The sequence below is a fragment of the Solanum stenotomum genome, chromosome 12, assembly GCF_019186545.1.
Source record: "Solanum stenotomum isolate F172 chromosome 12, ASM1918654v1, whole genome shotgun sequence".
Classification (NCBI taxonomy): domain Eukaryota; kingdom Viridiplantae; phylum Streptophyta; class Magnoliopsida; order Solanales; family Solanaceae; genus Solanum; species Solanum stenotomum.
In genome coordinates, this window is record NC_064293.1 from 27,810,500 (window position 1) to 27,830,655 (window position 20,156).

The 20,156-nt window shown below is 36.8% G+C and overlaps 2 protein-coding genes across 2 annotated transcripts; one reads left to right on the forward strand and one right to left on the reverse strand.

The window, feature by feature from the left end:
* Positions 1-370: 370 nt before the first annotated feature.
* On the forward strand, positions 371-870 carry LOC125848512 (uncharacterized). Its single transcript, XM_049528396.1, has one exon. The coding sequence runs from the start codon at positions 459-461 to the stop codon at positions 690-692; it is 234 nt and encodes a 77-aa protein (XP_049384353.1). The 5' UTR covers positions 371-458; the 3' UTR covers positions 693-870.
* Positions 871-1,652: 782 nt separating this feature from the next.
* LOC125848023 (cullin-4-like) lies at positions 1,653-19,763 on the reverse strand. The gene is made up of 17 exons (XM_049527799.1): positions 19,444-19,763; positions 14,401-14,516; positions 13,974-14,320; positions 9,928-10,108; positions 9,406-9,528; positions 7,762-8,049; positions 6,272-6,397; positions 6,026-6,127; positions 5,891-5,944; positions 5,294-5,400; positions 5,117-5,177; positions 4,887-5,018; positions 4,630-4,767; positions 3,908-3,988; positions 3,656-3,736; positions 3,192-3,272; positions 1,653-1,942 (listed from the first exon to the last, which is right to left on the reverse strand). Exons 1-17 carry the CDS (start codon positions 19,706-19,708, stop codon positions 1,829-1,831), a joined length of 2,397 nt encoding a protein of 798 aa, XP_049383756.1. The 5' UTR covers positions 19,709-19,763; the 3' UTR covers positions 1,653-1,828.
* Between the last annotated feature and the right edge of the window lie 393 nt (positions 19,764-20,156).

Sequence of the window (20,156 nt, forward strand, 5' to 3'; positions counted from 1 at the left end):
TAAGAAAATCAGAGCAAAATCCTAACAAATCTCTCCTTTTGACTGGATTTTCTTGATAAAACATGATCCGCTATAAATATGAGAGTATAAAATATAGAGAGAAATAACCTCAACCAATTCACTCGGAATAAAGGAGGTACACAAAATTCTCTCCCATAACCGCAACTCTCAAAACCCTAGGACTACATTGTGAATATTAATTAAGTTAGAAGGAACAAACTTATATTTATAGAGTCCTAAACCTTTTCTACCAGAAAAGAATTAATTAAAATATTAAAACATTTTCCTAAACGAAAAATCTATTTATGGTAAGAAACGAGGTCAAATAAATGCCAACAAAGACCCATTCTGGATCTGGACCAAAGAAATACTTTGCGTGAGTTGCTCTTACTGGTGAACTCTTCTTCTTCAATTGTTAAATCTCAAAAATCAGATAGGGATTGAGGGGTCACAGGGCAATGGGGGCATTAACAACGGCACTGATAGCAATTGCAGGCGTAATTCTCGGTTGGATCACCATTGAAATGGCTTGCAAGCCTTGTCTTGAAAAGGGTCGAGAAGCCATTGACCAGAATCTCAATCCTGACTATGACCCAGATGATGAAGACAGTATCCGGGCACCTTTAACTGCAAACGCACCTCAAGACTCCGATCTGGGTTCTGATTCTTCTACTCCCGTCAAAATTGTCTGATCATTACCTATTTTCTTTCCTACTTTGCTTGATTGTATTGCCCCTCTTTACAAGGGGAAATCGAACTAGAGATGCTTTTGTGTTTTGGGTGTTGGCCTTTTCCTCTATTGTAATATGTTTTTTTTTATTTTTTTTTATGTATAATTATAAGAGGAGAATGACACAGTTTGTTGAGAAATTCGGATATTGGCTTTGAAGTTGTTTGATTCTTGACGTTTTTGAATGAATCAGAATTTCTAATTAGGTTACCTTCTTCCAAACCGTCATTCTTGAAATACTCGATTAAAACATATGAAAGATCTTTTAAATATTGGTGTAGTATTCACTTAACTGGTACAAAGGTCAACATTAAAATAAGAATAGAGTGGGTATTCACCTTATCAAGATCTCAATCAATAATGGGGTCTATTTTGCACCTCCAACCATTTGTCAGGCAATGGTTCCCTCCAAGTTATGGAGTAAGACTTCTCAATTGAGCTAACAAAAAAAATTTTCTGATTGTATGGACCAACTGAGTTAGATGCGTATTCTATCCACAAGATTTTGCCTGGACTCGTTGTTCCCTTAGCTCTAAGCTATTTTAAAAGAGGTTGTCACAATGCATGATAATGGAAACCTCAAATATAATGAATGTAGATTGCTGATAGGAAGGTTGGGAGGTCCATAGGTTAGCTATAGAGAGCAGAACAAGGTGGCAGATGCTCTAGCCAAGAAAGGAATAAAGAAGAAACTTTTTAAAAACACCAGCTTCTTTTTTTTTTAGTTCCTTCAGTGTATATGCAGCTAACCTGGTTTGGGAAGACATCCTAGGAACTACTTATGAAAGAAAGACTACGCAATGTAACAGTAATCAGATAGGGCGAAGCCAAAAATCTCATGTTTTCGAACCCGGTATAATCGTATTAACTAACAAAAAAAGAAGGTAGGATCGGAAAAGTTCAATTACTTGCTGATAGAAACCTGCAAGACAACAATTTTGCCATAATGCACATTCTTTTCTATTGAAAGATGCACTTGTTCATGTTTTTCAAAAGAGTACATATATCTATATGAAATAAACGTTAACTTTACAGTTGAATCTGAGAATGGAAGTCAACTCGAGTCATTTACAAGAAAAAATTTATGCCATGAACATTCTAGGCAAGATAGTTGTAAACTTGAGGATTGTTCTTGTCTCGTTCCAGATACTCCCTTTCTATGAGGCTTTCAATCCTTTTCTTCAAGTCAGCTGGTTTTACAGGGAATTTAAGCTGCATCACAAATATGTAACAGAGTCAGGGGCGGAAAAACCATGGTACACTGAATTGCACTTTTTCTGAGGAAAGGTAAGTACATGGTACATCGAATTACGCTTTGAATGTCAAAGCATTATTACTAGCAACTTCTGATTGATCAGAATTCTCATAACCAAACTATGTCTATGTGTCTACCATATTATAGTAATTGCATCTGAGTAGCTCGTTTCTAAAGCACTGCTGAGGAGCCAAAATACACTTAAATGTTAAATACTTTAAAATATATTCTCCATAGATACCAACATTTCAAAATCAGAATGTGGCAAGGAATGCAGTTTGTTCCACAAGATTTGCTCAGTTATGAAAATCACAAATTTGACACATCAACTAGCAGAGCCTCAACCGGTGTGTGTGGCATTCATAGATGTAGTATTGCTGTTTGAAGTGTACATGAATTGGAATTCCTATCTTAATCAAATAGTCTAGAATTTCGCATTATCATCAACCACTGAGGCCAATTGACAACATTTCTATATCTTCTCTCTGTCCAATCTTTAGTGCTGGTATACAAAAGCCAGCTACAATCAATTGGATCTAGAGTTTATGATTTCAACATTTATAACAAATGGAACAAAATGGAGGGTTAAATAGCACACCCTGGTAGAGAAAAGTAATCAGAACTTCAGCAAGACAATCAACTGTTTTGGTCTCTTTGTTTCTCCTCTTAAGTATTAGTGTTGTACATTTTTAAGAAATTTATAATTTGTCTACTCTACTGTAATGACGGTATTTACTACTTTGCAAGTCAAAGAGCAGTAGCCTTTTCATGGTGTAGGATCCCAGCCTAATAATTCTAGCGATATTTTCTGTTCTTCATTTCTGCCCCAAATAGAAGGTTTTCTCCTCAACATCATATTACTATTATGCTTTGTTGATAAATTATTTGCCTTCAAAAACCACAACAAACTTTTGAGAACATGATAGAGGTGTATCCTGATAACACTTAAATGATTCCAAATGTACTTAAATTCATTGCTTTATTGAAGTTTGTCAAGAAGGAACTTGAGATAGTACTATTTGTACTGGTACTAAATGCAATCCTCTGTTTCAATTGGAAGGCAAGACACCCATATGGACAACTGATAGGTTTTAATTAGAAGTCTAGTGTGGAGTTCATGCGTCTTCAGAGCTTGCACCAGATCCATTTCCCCAAAACAAGATTCAAAAATTATCTGTGATACATTAAGTTAAGAAATAACTTTACCTGCTGAAAGAGTTCAGTTATCAAAAGGGTATGACTCAGCACTTTTCTCGTCTTCATTATCCTAACGATAGCAGCATCAACCTGCCGAAGTGGAGACAGAAGACTAGATTATGTCAACAGCAAAAAAGAGGATTAGTCTGAAATTTTCCCTTGATATCGAGAACCTATATGTTAAAAGAAAATATCATTTCCTAGAGTGATTTCAGCCCAAGACCAGGCAAGGAATCTGATTTTTTCCCCCAACTATCTATGGCCTGGTAGGAAGCAGAAATGTTGATTACCAACAGGAAATCAGAGCAGGAAAAAAAAGCAAAAAGATATCAATCAACAATTTCAAATTAGTTATTACACAAAGTTGTGAAGCACTCCAATTAAGAGAAGACAAACTTTTTCTCAGGTAAAACAGGTTACAGAAAGTTCAACCGAACGTACAAGAGTAGAGGGGAGGAAATAGGAAAGCAAACCTGGTATTGCCGGTCCTGGAATACTCTTTCTGTGGTGTTTGTGTTCTCCTCAACTGTTTCCTTCATCTGAATGGCATTTACCTGTACACATGGATAAAGGATTACCATTTATATGTCTATGCATAATAGCAATCCAATAATCCCATTATACCAATCAAACTTTAACTTAAGAAACATGTCAGTATCATTTGAAACAACCTCACATTGTTCTTCTCTTTCTTAGAAGTTGAAGCATTAGCATTCTCAAAGTACCTTTATCCGATAGAGTGGAGTAGTAAATTGATCATTGAACACAAAGGTATCGCCGTCTTCCACATCTCTTCCTTTTGGAATCTGTAAAACAACTTATTTTTTTCAGCAGCTAAAGGTTGAAACCAGAACGACATTCATTATAAGAGATAGTATATTTTCAATATTTTATTGGGTGTGTTGTTGTTGTTGTTGTTTTATATTCTCAATATTTCAAAATGGGCAATCATTTTATTCTTCTCAAAAATTCAACAAAATTGTCTACTAAGAAACACTCAAATTATATTGCTGTCTTGTCTATTGTAATACCTTTCACGTAGTTTCTATTCACTACATCCTATTTCATGACAACTTATTTGAATATAGCTTCTTTTTTGTTTATGCGGTGGTGTCTGGGCCAGCTTGCGCGTACCTCGACTAATTCCACCAGTTACTTGCTACCTCCTAAAAATATCATTTTATAGTACTTCAGTAAACTTTCTGATTGCGACAAAGTTTATTTTCAAAATGTATCAATGTTGAATTCAAGTAAAATAAAAGCCTGTTTGAATCTCCCGGTCCAAACCATGTTATTCACTTTGGAATGGAGTAACTATCTTAGTTTTGTTTCCAATGCACCAATCAATCTTCAAAAGCTGGGAATGGGCCTTCCAAAACTAAATACGTCTTATTAATTTTGGGGTGATGAAGTAGGTAACAATCTCTACCTATTAATGACCACCCACCTTCTGGAGAACACGAACTTTACCACATGCAAGAGACTGTAAAGTTCTCCTGAGCTCTTTATCCTCAATTCGAGTTGCTTCCCTCATATCTAGAAAGCTAAGCTTTTCCGCATCATTAAAAAGCATTAAAACAACAGCCTGCAGAACGAACAGATAGGTAAAAAAACAGCAGACGATTTAGACATCTGTTGCATATGTGATAGAGTTGGCTAGGAGGATAAGTATCTCTGATACATTCAGTGAAAGAGCAAACAAACCTGAAACAAAGACACTGCCAGCTCCTTTTTGCCTTTGGGAAACTCTGCTTTTAGAACACAGTGTCCCAAAGAATTTTGCCACATCAACCGCCTACCGCTGTATTTGCTCAAGTAGAATTCCTTGAAAATATCCTGCAGTACAGATCCAAGTATAAGGGCATGTGTAGTTTACACAAACATGACTCGAGGCGCGAAGATGACCTAAATGGAAAGTAAAATTGGCGCAAAACCTGATAGATATTGAGTTCATGGGGGAGCCGAACATCCATGGGCGGATATGTTGGCCAGTACCTGCATGTCAAACAGTATAAATGAGTTTTAAATTCAATCAAAATGCAAAACAAAGAAAGAGAAAAGTTTTTCAGCTTGAAAAAGTAATGGAATGGTTAGTGGGATAAGCAACTTACCCGGTGGTTAATACATGAACACTCATCTCAATTCCTGTTGGGAGTTTTTTCCTGGCTTGAGAAGATTGCTTAAAGGATTCATTTATCTCTTTTGACAATTCAATATCCTGGATAATGGGTTCGAAGATTACAACAACAAAGTCACTGATTAAAAACAGCAAGTCCACATGAAATCTAGAAAAATACCAAATTTATTATCCAATATCAAAGGACACTTTAGACCTCTAGAATAGGTATAATAAAACCAGTTAGAGCCTATAGGATACATTTATTCTGGTAAACTATGGGTAACCAGTCTAACCCTTCCAGTTACATTAGTACACAGAACTCAGTTTACCACGCTTTTATAACAATATCTATTCTAGTTCAAGAAAACAAAGGTTATTCTGAACCTGACGTATTTAAAGCCAAGATGAGATGTTCACATTCTAGTAGAGATCTGTCAGTTGAGAACCCAAGATAGATGGACTTTTATCTGATGCTCAATGAAAACCACTTTTCGGCAGAGCAGAAACCAGGAACGGAAATTATTTCCCCTGATCCACTAATATTTCAACCTCGAAAAACATGACGGGAGATGCATATATCCTTCCATACCTTGAACATTCCTTCCAATTTGTTAGTGAATTGACTACCACATTCAGTCTTCAACTGCACGATAACGAAAAGACTCAGTATACAGCAATAAAAACCAAGTAAGAAAAAGCAGAAGTTACACATAAGAGACATGACCTTAGAGATCATGGACTTCTCTGCATCTATTGAAGCACTCTTTCCCAACAATAATCTCTTTGCTAGATCTTTCTTGTAGAATGCCTCAAATACATCCTTACCCTACATACAGATGATAGCATACACTAAGCAATATCTCACATATGCGATATACAGGAAGTATCAAATCCTGTCCAATATAAACAGGCTAATCCGGCTACAGATTCCTTAAGTTCTCTACAATTACTGCTCATTGTATCCTCTTACCTGTATAAACCTGAACAGAACCAAGACTTTATCAAGTATACCCTCCAATTCCTCTTCCGAAGTACCCTTATTTCCAGCACGAAGCTTCTCGTCCAGAAATTTAGCAATCAGCTCGGCAGGCCGATTCTGTAAATAGCAAAGCAATCCAATGAATTTTGTAAATTAATTGAGTAAATACTGCACTTTGGTGTACCAGAATGTATTTTGTATAACAAAAAATAACCATCAACAGTAATCTGCCCCTCCACCACAAATAAAGAAAGGGTCCAGGAAGACAATATTTACAGGGTGGGGAAGAAGTATGAAAAGGATACAAACTGCCCAGAATGGCAGATCTATTAAAGTAGATCAGAGCATCTAACATGCTTACTATTTACCACAATCCCGTATAGCAGATCTTATCGAACAAGCAAGTTGAACAACCAACTTACTGGACTACGATATCGCAAGCATGGTTTTAAAGATGTGACCTAGTTAAGATGCTCTGTCCAGATGGTAGACATGTCCTATAGGCTGAAGCGAGAATTCTAGATAATTTGTAAGATGCAGGTTCAGGTATTTTCAAGTTTTATGCCATATGTTAAAAGAGCGAGAGAATCCGTCGATAGCACATTAAGATATGCCTGGTACAGAAGGCTACATGCAGCAGCTCAGGAACTGGAACAGTGCACCTATTTGCATGGATTGATTGATTTGCACAGATATGAATAAAGATGAAAAGACTTTGTTTTTTCCTAAAAACCATCGACAGCTTTGGTTTCTTTGGACCCACTTGTAGAAGTGATATTATACAAGAACTCTATTCTAGCAACCCTTGGCATGATCAGTGTGCTTCATTTAACACGTGAAAAGAGATGAGGGAATGAACACGCAGTCAATAACAGTGTCCTAGCACGTGTACTTCATTTAAAACATGGGCTGAGAGAAAGGAAAACCCAATGATACAAGCAACCCTTTTCACATGAGATAAATCATTCTCATAAATAATGCATTAGGTCTATATTCTCTCCATTCCCATACTAACCCGGCCAACTCCAGAAACAACAAATCAGAAGGAAAAAGAAAGGGTAAATGAGGCATTATTTCAGTGAGGTGATACAAATATTTCATTCTTTCTTTAGTTCTTTTTTGGGAAAAAAGACATACTGCCAAAATCTTACAGACATTGGGATGTATTTAAGGTATTCCACAGAGTAAATAAAATTGAGCAAACACCCAAGTCATTACAACTTCACTACCTACTCAGTCGATCTGGAATGGATCAGTTAAATATTCCATTCAGTTGTTTTGGTGTGGTATCAATATAATAGGTCATTCACTTCAAATAACAGGAGTACTTAAATTCCTTTAGACAGCAGCTCGCTAAGTGACACCGACAGTGCTAATATACAGAATGCATGAGATAATCATGAATACAGATACGTGAAGGATAGAGCTAGTTGTTGGAAAGCTATATAACAAGGCAGGTGTTAACAACTGAACAACTGTACCTCACAGACATTTATGAGATGTCCAAACGCATCCTTGATAGTGTTGCCAAATGCTTCATTTTTAGAAAAACTTTCTTCCCATATAGTATCAACGGATGCCTTAAACTCTAACAGGCTAGATACCATATCTTTATCTTTTTCATCGTCATGCACAATGCTTTGCCCATTTTTTCGGATGTACAAGCTAAGAGTTTGCTTCAATGATTCAAGCGCCTCTACCCTAGGGAATAGTGAATACATTCTTCGAAGATCCTCAATACGCTTTCCATCCATCAGCATCATGAAACCCTGGAGATGAAAAACACAATTAAGAAGAAGCATACAGATTGCAGCAGCAGCCCATAACTACATGGGAATAGAAAAGTTTCTTCTTGTAAAGTAATAACTTCATTAATATGTGGAGGAAGTCCCTACTATACAAGTGATATAGACAAAGTAAAGAATCTAAACAAAAAATGGGTGTCTTTGATCCCAACTTATATATGCTATCCACAATCTCATAATTGCCCAAAAAGGAGATAGAATGTCCACCTTATTTGTACGAAAGAGTTTTCCTTCCTTTCAACGACACTCCTATTACTTTACCTCCATTATTTTCACATGGGTGCTAAAGGGACTACTTCTCACACCATGCTTCTCCTTTATTCCTTCTGAATCCATTGCTAAATAGCCATACTTCACTTAAACAGTGGCAGGTATGGCCAATTGTATATGATATTCATTTAGTGTGATGTCACATAGACGGTGTGCTAGTCTGCAATGCAGAAGTAAGTGGCCCATATCTTCACCTAAATTCTACACACTAAAAAAGGGCAGCTCAATGAACTAAACTCTCGCTATTTGCTATGACCTGGGAAGGACCAGACAACATGGAGTCTATTGTACACAGCATTACCTTGCATATCTACAAAAAACTATTTCCACAGCTTGAACCTGTGACTTGGTCACATGAAAACAGCTCTTACTGTTGCACACCAACAATGTTTTTCTTCTCCCTCTCACTTCCTCAGTTATGAAGATTGCTTCACTTATACTAGTCAAGGGAAATAAGTGCTCTAGGAATACATACTGAACAATAGGAAAATGTTGACTCCCCTTTCATCAATTTTGCGCAATAGAATAATTTTCAATATACTATAATAAAATGACCTAATAACATCTCGTTTTTCTATCCATTTTATTTTCAGGAATCCTGACATGTCCATGATATCTTTGGCCTATAAAGGAAATACTGGAATTCTACAACATCTCAATCATGCGAATTCCTTCTTAACCTCATCCTATTGTGCCTGTCCTCTCTCTTTGTTTCACACCTATGCTACCTACCAAGTCTTCTGGATTGATACGTTTAATATCACCGGGGATAAATTGTTCAAATGCTCATCATCACGCCGTTAATGTTTTGTTTTTTTTTTTGAAAAAGAAATTAACATCATGCCGTTAATTTTATTTTTTTTTGAAAAAGAAATTAACACCACACCGTTAATGTTTCCGAGAACTTTATCTACATTGTTCACTTTGAAGCTGATGCATCATTGGAACTCATCTAAAACTTAATTTTCTTTACAGGCCTCCCATAAGAATACTTTGTCCGCATCCCCCTACTTGACTCTATAGTTGTTACAGTTACCTCAGCATAAATACCTTGTCAAGTATTGCAGAAATATGACGTTCTAAAAGTTGCCTCTCTGTAGTTGCTATTAGTGGTTTTCTTGTGCTTGCATCCAGGTAGTGTAAGCACCTATCATGTTCTTCATGCAACCTTACCTGCAAGGCGAAAAAGGACCAGTCAGGTACTTGATCATAGCAAAATCAAAAGGCACGAGTGCATAACAATATCTTAAACTAATAATATATGCCATCTATATGAGAAAAAGATAACCTGCTTGGTTAATGGAGGTTAAATTGACCAACTACAGTTTGATTCCACAAATAGAATTTATTTTGGAAACACATTTGTAGATTTGAGAAACCAACCAAAGATTTCAATGTACAAATAAAATGTTTTGAAGATCCGCGTGAACAAAAAACATGGTCAGACAATAATTCATTTGACTATGAAAACAGTAAGTTCAGTTCTTTGGGTTGAATGAATTATACTTACCATGAGGAAGAAAAAATAGGTCAAACAAAAAGATAGGGAAAAAGGAAGCAGAGAAAGCACACCTCTACATGCTTCAAGTAATCTGGAACATCTGACTGTTGCATGTATTTGACACCTTCAGCAGCATAAAACTCAGAAGTGCGCTCAACAAATGGCTTCTCAAAGCTCTCTGCGTAAATTCCTAAGGCAGTGAACATCTTCAAAAGATGGTTAAGAAGAGTTCTATCACCTGCCTCACCTAATCTGGAAGAATTACACCAGAATGAACAAAGAAAATAAACAAAGGAAGAAACTTGAAGACCTCACTTTACTAATTAAGCATTAAAATGTTTGTTGAGTCCAACATCGATGGGATGAGGAGAGATTGATCTCTTCATGCGGTCTTGGGCAGAGTCCTCACCTCTTGAGCTAGCTTTTGGGGTTGAGTTAGACCCAAGGTCCATAACATGGTATCAGAGAGTCAGTATCCCACTTCATGATATACCGATGTTGGGCCCCCATATCAAATTTCCATGCCCCAGATGTTTAGCCCTAGGCGTGAGGGGGGTGTTGAATCTCACATCAGTGGGATGAAGATAAATTGATCACTTTATATGGTCTTGGGCAATTCTCACCCTTGAGCTAGCTTTTGGGGTTGAGTTAGACCCGACGTCCATTACAATGTTGCAATAATAAAAAAGTATTCCGTTTGTCCCAATTTATTTGGTGCTCTTCCCTTTATTGTCGGTTCCAAAAAATCTTGGTACACATAACATCTTTTTAAAAATAAAATAAAATTGGTACTATTGGTACACGTTACATCTTAAAACACTAAATATTTACATTTACATATTACCCGTAATAAGATATTCTTAAGGGAGTTGGCATTTAAATGCATTAACATGATCTATTGTGGACCCCACTAAAGAGTGCTTGCAGTGTTTTTAAAAAAAATAGTGTTTTTTTATAGATAAGGTATTTCATTCACAAAAGGGCATCAAGAAGATAAATAGTTACAACTTACCATGAAAGAGAAACTGACAAAAGAAACTGGATTTTTTAAAAAAAAAAAAACAGGAATCCATTTACAGTGAGTCAATCTAAGACAAGGGAACTAATAAACTCCAAAAATTGTTCAGTAAATATGGAGGGTGGAACCCTCAGGGGTTGGCCTGACTTGAGCCTTGGGGTTTGCTCCCTTTCAAGGTCTCAAGTTCGAAACCCACTAGGTGCAAACAATTTTTGAGGGCCATCGGACTGGGTAAAACCTGAATTAACCGTGGTGCACTTGCGGGAAACTCCTTGCCGAGGGCCTGTGCACCCCCGGGATTAGTCGGGGCTCAAAGAGACTCGGACACCCGGTGCAAATCAAAAAAAAATAAAATATGGAGGGTGGTAACTATATGTATTCCTTTATTAGATTTCCTGTAAACGCTATTTAGATACCTAATCAAGTCATTCACTCTCAGAAGCTCTTCTTATCTTAATCCTCTACACTTCTCCTTTCAGAGTCCAAAAAATAATCTATAAATCTAAAATCTGTGAAGAAAAGATTTGGTTCTTCAATTATCAACTTGTAGTCGATCCCTGACCATCATCCCTCACTTATATTCGAAGCCCATCCAATGGCGATCTCAACAGAATAAGTGTCCCATCACTGAAAGAAACCTGTGAACATCACACCTCAGCAGAGCACTTCGTCGCCATAACACCAACCAGCAAGTGAGGTCATATCCGACCAACCATCTTACCGACAGACAGTCTAAGACTCTAATCAACTGGCATCAGGCTATAATTGAGGAAAAAACGGCTCTTCATGATAATGGCTCTTTGTAAGATAGCTTTTCATCACAAAGCAAATAAACAGTGGAGTGTTGTTGGGTGTTAAGATGGGACCTGAGGGCAAGGTTGCTCTTCTTAAAGCTAATCTAGTGGGAAAGGGATACACTCATATCCATGGTCCAAGATTGCATCAATTCGTCTCTTTATCTTTATCTCAGGGGTGTCTAGGATAAAACGTTGACTATGCCGATCTCTTCGTGGCTTTGAGCAATCACCGAGGGAATGATTTGGACGTTTACCACCGTTGTCCAACAATTTGGCATATCTTGAAGTGAGGCTAATCATTTTGTGATTTATAAACATTTTTCTAATGAAGTATAAGGATAAGGCACAAGTACCCCCCTAAACTATGACCGAAATCTCAGAGATACACCTTAACTAAACTAAGGTCCTATCACCCCCCCCCCCCNCTGTTTTTTGTACACCTTTTTGGCTTACGTGTCATCCAAACATCTCCCACGCGCCTCAACTACGTAGAGTCACGGAGTGTGCCACGTAAGCCAAAAGGTGAATGTATATGGTGGTCAATCTGGAAGGAAAGGAACAGTAGATGTTTTGACAATAGATCCAATTCCATACACAAGGTCAAATGGAATTGTATAGTATCTCTACTTTTTTGGTGTAAACAGTTGTGTATAGTAGATACAGATCAGATTGTAGATTTGATAGGAAGTTTGTAATTGACACTTTTTGGTGGTGGCCAACATGCCCTTAATGCTGAAGAATACAACCTTACCAGTTTNAAGTTTGTAATTGACACTTTTTGGTGGTGGCCAGCATGCCCTTAATGCTGAAGAATACAACCTTAACAGTTTCAAAAAAAAAAAAGAGTTCAAGGGGTAATAGGACCTTAGTTTAGTTATGGTGTGTCTTTGAGATTTCGGTCATTGTCTACGGGGTACTTGTACCTTATCCTAAGTATTAAAGGCAACTTTGGAACTTGTTTACCAGCTTCAGAGGCATAAGTTGGACCGTGCCAGAAAAGACAAGTCAGGCAATAGAAAGCTGGAATAATGAAAGTAGTGGTAGTACAGACAAAAACAGATGGAGAATTGTCCCAGCAGTTAATTGGTAGACCATATGGAAAGAGAGAAATTTGAGATGCAATGAGAGAATTAGTAGTCCTTTACATAGGATTAAAATAAACTACATTATCACTTTTTGCTATTGGTGCAGTTCAGAGTATGTAGATGATCCCATAGCTAATACAAATATTCTAGGTTCTTTGTAAGATGAAGAAGGATCTAGTTCTTTTCTAAGATTTGTCGAGTATACTCAACTGTATGTAGCTCCATGGTGTAAATTTGGGATCTCAGCCTTTAGTGCTGAAGATTTATATACAAACCAGTTACCTTTGTCCAAAAAAAAAAAATCTTCTAACAGGATAAAAAAACCGTATTTTGGTTGTTTATGTTAACAACATTGTTATAACAAGTAATGATCACTGTAACATTACCCAACTTAAGCAGCATCTTGACAGTCACTTTCAAACAAAAGACTTGGGTAAGCTGAAGTACTCCTTGGGATTGAATTGGTAAAATCTAGTAGTGGGGTTGCCATTGCAGAAAGGAAGTATGCCTTTAATATAAGGGAAGAAACCAGTATGTTGGATATGAACAAATTGATACTCCTATGAATCCAAATGTTAAACTCAGTTATCTTACAATCACACCCAACATCTCATGTGTTGTCAATGTGGTCAGCCAATTTCTCCAAGCTCCCCATGAGTCCATGACAATCTTTAGAATGCAGCTACTTGAATTCTAAAGGTATATTACAGACTCATCTGGAGTAGGTCTATTACACGAGGATAGGGGACATGCAAGCACTACGGCATATTTTGATGCAGATTTAGAAGGATCTTCTCCTAATATACGGTCCACTTCAAAACAGAGTTTTAATTGAAGAAAATCTACTCTTGGAAAAGAAAAGGGAAAGATGTAGTGGCTAGGTCAAGTGTAGAGGCAGACTACTTAGCAATTCTTTTAGTAACATGTGAGCTTATATGACCGAAGCTACTTCTCAAAGAGATAAGCTGGGCATGAGGCTCTATGTCTTTTGATATAGTGGGGGAGATAGATAGTTTAGTTGTTTTCATAGGACAATCATAAAGTTTCCTGTCTAGATTTGGGTCTCGATGATACCCCTTGGGGTTATACATCCCACCCCATCAGTTTTCACCTGATAGGTTTTCTGGTGTGAATACAGTTATCTAATATCAAAAAAAAAATTGAGACAAGGAAAAACTGCCAATCATAAAATTCAACCAGGAACTATTTTAAGTTACCTTTCACTCTCAATCATCTGAAGGAGCCCAAAGACAATTTTGTGTTCTACTTCTGAAGCTAGACAAAGATGTTTGCGAAAAAGCTGCAAACCCATATCCCACAATGAATGCCCATTTGGGGTTTGTTTCACATATGTTCTATCTAGAAACAACGCTATACCACGGATCATCAACATCTGATCACAGAAGTCCTGCCAGCACCTCTCAACAAGTGATAGAAAAACAACAAGATCTTCACTTTGGCCAACTAAGGACTGCAATACTGCAACTATGTGTGCCTCACACTCTTTTTGAATCCGTTGGTATAAACTTCCACCCATCTTGTGCAGACACAGGTCATTGACAGCCTAAGCACAGTAAAGTCAATAAATTAACATATAGAAGCTAAGCTACAGTACTAGAAGGTAAATACTGCTACAAAATGAACCTGATAAAGCTTTTCCAAGTCACAAGGATCAGGCTGCTTTAAGAATATTGCACTGATAGCTGACTTCAGAGTTGCCCAAGTATTTTCTTCAAAATTTGTTGGGAGCGTAGGTTTAGCTTCAAGAAGAAAAAAAATGGCCAGAAGTTGAACACATGAGATATTGCTTTGAATACATTAATTTCACAGTAGTACATTTACCCATAGCAGTTCTATGCTAATAATTACAATTTCTTGCTCCAGCACTATTAAAGATATGAAGTGATATAGGGAGAAACTTGTCCACAGATCTATCCTTCCCTCTTATTTTATTTTTTAAAAGCGCTGGATCAAATCTTTGGAACAGTAACACTTGCAGACTTTGCATCAATCGAAACAAGCATATGGGATCAATGGTCTATCTGACCTTATATTTCCACAATGTTATTTTTGTTTTATTTTTATAACTGTGGCTTACAGGCCAGCTTGTGTACACCTGCTACCTCCCACCAACGCAAGTACCGGGTAACTCCGTCCACCAAGGCTTGGACAGAGGAGAAGAAATTACCTACTCCCTCCGTTTCAATTTATTTGTTTTACTTTCCTTTTTAGTCCATTTAAAAAAGAATATCTCTTTCCTTTTTTGGCAATTCTTTAATTTCAACTTTCCCCATAGCATGTTTAAGATCACAATATTAAAGGACATTTTGGTACATTCTACATATCTTTAGTTTAAGAGCACGAGATTCAAAAGTCTTTTCTTTTTTTTTTTGATAACCGAAAAATCCGTCTGTGACCCGCCCTTTGGACCAATCACAGCTTTCTAAACTTGGTGGATAATGGGCCCGCCCCTCTACCCTTCTTTACTTTCTTAAAGACTTAAACTATGTGCCAAGTCAAACCCAAACAAAAACGGAGGGAGTAATATTTTTGCCTCCACTGGATTTGAACCAGAAATCATACATATTACCTTAAACAAGTCATAGCAAGAAACTTTAGAAAATTACCTACAGGAATGAGAAGTCCCAATTCATGGTTCCTAACATGTAATGCAACTCTCAAATTGTGCATATTCCAGAACTATGCATAGTTATGCTCCAAATTATCTTTTGAAACCTCTAGCCCCTTCTCAATAATTTTCTTAACATTCAAGGATTCCAACCACCATAAGTAGCCAAAACATAACTTACCAGAGCCTGAAATCCAAATGTAGCAAATAATTGCCCCTCTAAGGGACTGTATCTTTTAGGCAACCCTTCAGATACCGAAATGTACTTATTTCAAATCGATAACAGAATGGGAAAGAAAATGAAAAGATACTTCAGGCGCAAAAAAATCCAGTCTCTTTTGGATTTCAAACATGTGTCACAGACCCTTGGGAGTTTCTGGATTATCATTTGTAAGAAATATAGGAAAAGAATATTATGGAATCGTTATTGTTTTTTACATTATTACATTGAGATCCTATTTATAGACACTAGAATACAATCCTTTACCAAGTAGGATACTATTTCCTATTTGTATTCCTATTCCTATTCTAAATAGGATTGTATAAACCTATTCCTATTCTAATAGGATTGTGTAAATCTATTCCTATTCAATAGGATTGTATAAACTTATTCCTATTATAACACTCCCCCTCAAGCTAGTGCATACAATTCATGTACCTAGCTTGTTACATATGTAATTAATACGAGGACCAATGAGGGGCTTGGTGAGATATCTGCAAGTTGATCAGTCGACTTCACAAAATTGACAGTCAATCTCAATGTGCTTGTCTTCTCATTAAATACTGGATTTGATGCATAATGTCAGTCAATCTCAATGTGCTTAATTTTCTCATGAAATATTGAATTTGATGCATAATGCCGATAAAACACAAAGTGATTTACAGTGTTGAACTTCCCAAACCAAACTTGCAAAGACTATTTCAAACCATAGAGTGACTCACATAATCAATATACAAGGCTACTAAACTCCCCCTGAGCAACAAAATTAGGTGGTTGCTCCATATAGACTTCTTCACAATGCAGCGGTCATTGTAAGTGCTCAAAATCTAGTATAAAGTATATGGATCATGTTGAAATCAATAGACGAGTCGATATCAAACAAGTCACCGAAAAACTAGCCAGAACATGCTCATATGCCGAAGTATTAGATTTGATGGCTAAAAGTGGTCACAATCTAAGAAATAAAATTATATGGATAGGGTCGGAATGATGTCACAACCCAACTAGAAAATAGAAATAATATAGGATAGTTCGAATTGATGGAACGATCCCATTGAAAAAGATAAATAATATGGATAGGGTTGGAATGATGGCACGACCCTGCTGAAAAAGAAAAATTATACGAGTAGGGTTGGAATGATGGCACAACCCTATGCAAATCAGATTTAATGAGTCACCGGAAAGACGAATAGAACTATGCAAATCAAATCTGAGGAGTCACTGAAAAGACACATGATGCTATGCTACTCATTTATGAGAAATAGTTCGAAAAAATCCACGGTACTACACAAATTAAATATGAAAAGTAGTCCGGAGAGATGCACGGTGTTATGCAAATCAGATATGCAAAAAAAGATAGTCACCAGAAGGATGGCACGGTGCTACACAAATTATATATGAAAAAGTAGTCACTGGAATGATGGCACAGTGCTACACAAACTAGATATGAAAAAGTAGTCACCGGAATGATGGCACGGTGCTACACAAATTAAATATGAAAAAAAACAGTCACCGGAATGATGGCACGGTGCTACAAAAATTAGATATAAGAAAGTAGTCACTAGAATGATGCATGGTGACCCAACTTTTGCTAACATAATCATTGGCCAAACGGGCAGCATATATGGGTGCCACCCGCCGGCAGCGGAAGCTCTTTAATTCTCTACCAAGTTCGTAGAGGCTCTGATACCATGTAAGAAATATAGGAAAAGAATATTATTGAATTGTTATTGTTTTTTACATTATTACATTGAGATCCTATTTATAGACACTAGAATACAATCTTTTACCAAGTAGGATACTATTTCCTATTCCTATTTGTATTCCTATTCCTATTCTAAATAGGATTGTATAAACCTATTCCTATTCTAATAGGATTGTGTAAATCTATTCCTATTCAATAGGATTGTATAAACCTATTCCTTTTTTTTTTTTGATTTGCACCGGGTGTCCGAGTCTCTTTGAGCCCCGACTAATCCCGGGGGTGCACAGGCCCTCGGCAAGGAGTTTCCCGCCAGTGCACCACGGTTAATTCAGGTTTTACCCAGTCCGATGGCCCTCAGAAATTGTTTGCACCCAGTGGGTTTCGAACTTGAGACCTTGAAAGGGAGCAAACCCCATAAACCTATTCCTATTATAACATCATTAAAACAAAGATCTGATAAGGCGACTAATGTACAGAGGCTTACTAACAAGGATGGAGAAGTTTTAATAGTAGCTTTAGATAAGAGCCACCAAATCCTAAATTCTATAATCGCTGGAACTCGTTGAAATTAGTTTTGAATTGTCCAGACATCAAAAAAAAAAAAAAATCACCAAGGTAATTCAAAAGCAATATTAAGCCTGTAAATTTCCGCTTGAATATCAAATAGTTGATCTCCATAAACCTCTTTTTCCTTTTCTTCTTGTTGCACAAATAAAATAAGTAAATAAATAAAAGTATTGCATCTCTAATAGCGCAAACTTTTAGACAAAATAATTCACATGGTTCAATATAGTAAAAAGTTGATCTCTTAGATTCAAGTCTAACCACCACCCATTTACCAAATATTTCCACATACTTCGGCTGAAATGATCAGGCATGCACGTGAGTTGGCATGCTGCACACCAAAAATAATTAAATGGAAGTGTATCTTCATTACCAGTTTAGAAGTTTAGACGAAGCTGTTCAACAATTTAACATTTTTGTGTCAATCCATCTTTAATTTACAATTTCCTTTGACCTTGTGTCCTCTTTTCAACAGAAATCATGAGAAATTGCACCCAAGATGTATGTGTCAAGCAAATCAACGAGACTCTCCTACTCCGAACCCTTTCGTTTTTTTTTAACGAAGGGAGTATATCATTTTGGCATTTACTTTGATTAAAAAAAGTACATCAATTTGCCAGATATGGCTATTGTTTACTTATGTCCTCTTCAAATAAAGCCCATGGGAAATCATGAATGCATTTTACACCACTTTGGTTCCTACACCAAAGTGTCGTATAAGTAACACTGCACGCAACCTTTACCTCCATTGAGCCTTGAGCAACACACCTCAAGCACAGCTTGCATCGCAAGGTATGAGCTTCTCCCCCAAGCCCTTCTATTACTTTGACTAGTTGTTTGGTATATTTTAAAATTTTTAAAAAAATCAAAAAAGTTTCTAATACACACCAAGACCGTAGAATTATCAAAAACAAATCTTGTTGTATAAGTACACATAAAACCTCCAAAATCTAACAAACAATAGTTGCTCGTAATCCTGTTTTCTCTCGTTGAATATGAGAGCTCCCTTTAAGCATTGAATTCAATCTCCCAATATTCAAGTAATCTCACATTCCTTATGGCCCCTTGCACAAATAATTATGACTCTCAGGTGCAAATCCCTTTTCCCTTTCTTGCCCATGATATTCGATCAATTAGGATCAATTTTCCACTTGTAACCCACAAATTCCACTCCACCCTAACCAGTCAGAATCAGAACCCTATTAAAAATACAGCTAAACAATGGAGTCAGATAAAAAATCATACTTATCCGTTCATTTCAGGTCAAATGCCTCACTCCCAAAATGCTACATTTAAAATGACGACAAACCACACACACCAGAACAGCTCAAATTCTTCAGTCCAGCGAGGGGAAATTTTCAAAATCCATTCCAAATCCCCCAAATTCAGCACTCATTAATTCAATTATAAACCTCCAAACTACCCTATCAACTCTCCGAACCCAAATTACAAAATTAAAGCTTCAATCCAGGTCATGAAAATTCAAATAATTTCGAAAAACCCCCAAATGTACGGGAGGAAAGAAAAAAAAACAGTAACACAAAAAATGAGTGGAAGAAGTGAGAATACCTTTGTTAAGCTTAATGACGAGCTGCTTCTTAGGAGGCTGGGGAGGGGTAGCTTTCTTTCGAGACAAATTGGAAGTGACTCCACCACCCGAATATTGGATCATGGACACACAAGGTTCGTCTGTGGATTCGACTTTGTGCTGCTGCTGGCCATTCTTGTTGTCATCAGTAGCTGCGGCCTGAGACTTGGCCTTCTTCATTGAACGGGAAAGTGGAGATGGTGGTGGTGTACTGAGGGAAGAAGATCGCTTGTTGGGTTGAGACATAAATAAAGAAGACAAAGAGAAAAAGAGTGAAATCTTGTGAGCTCACACTATTTGTATAACCAGAGGAGAGCCGATTTCTTGAGCCTCTCAAAATAAATACGTATAAGAAGATTGGTCCTTGAGATATATAGGTATAATTTCTTTAATTAAAAAAATAAAATAGATGTTTAAATTTTGACCTAATTAGTAGTACCAAAAGATAAAAGAGGGGATAAGGGTTTGAAAAATACCCCAACTTTGGTCGGATTTACTGTTGTGATACTAAACTTTTATGAGGACCTATTACCTCCCTAGACTATTTAATACCATATTTTAAACATATATATTTGCCCACGTGGACATAAAAAATAATGTAAAATTATAAATAGTAATGTGTCCACGTGGGCACATATATACCTTTAAAATATACTATTAAATAGTTTCGAGGGTAAAAACTATGGTATTAAAT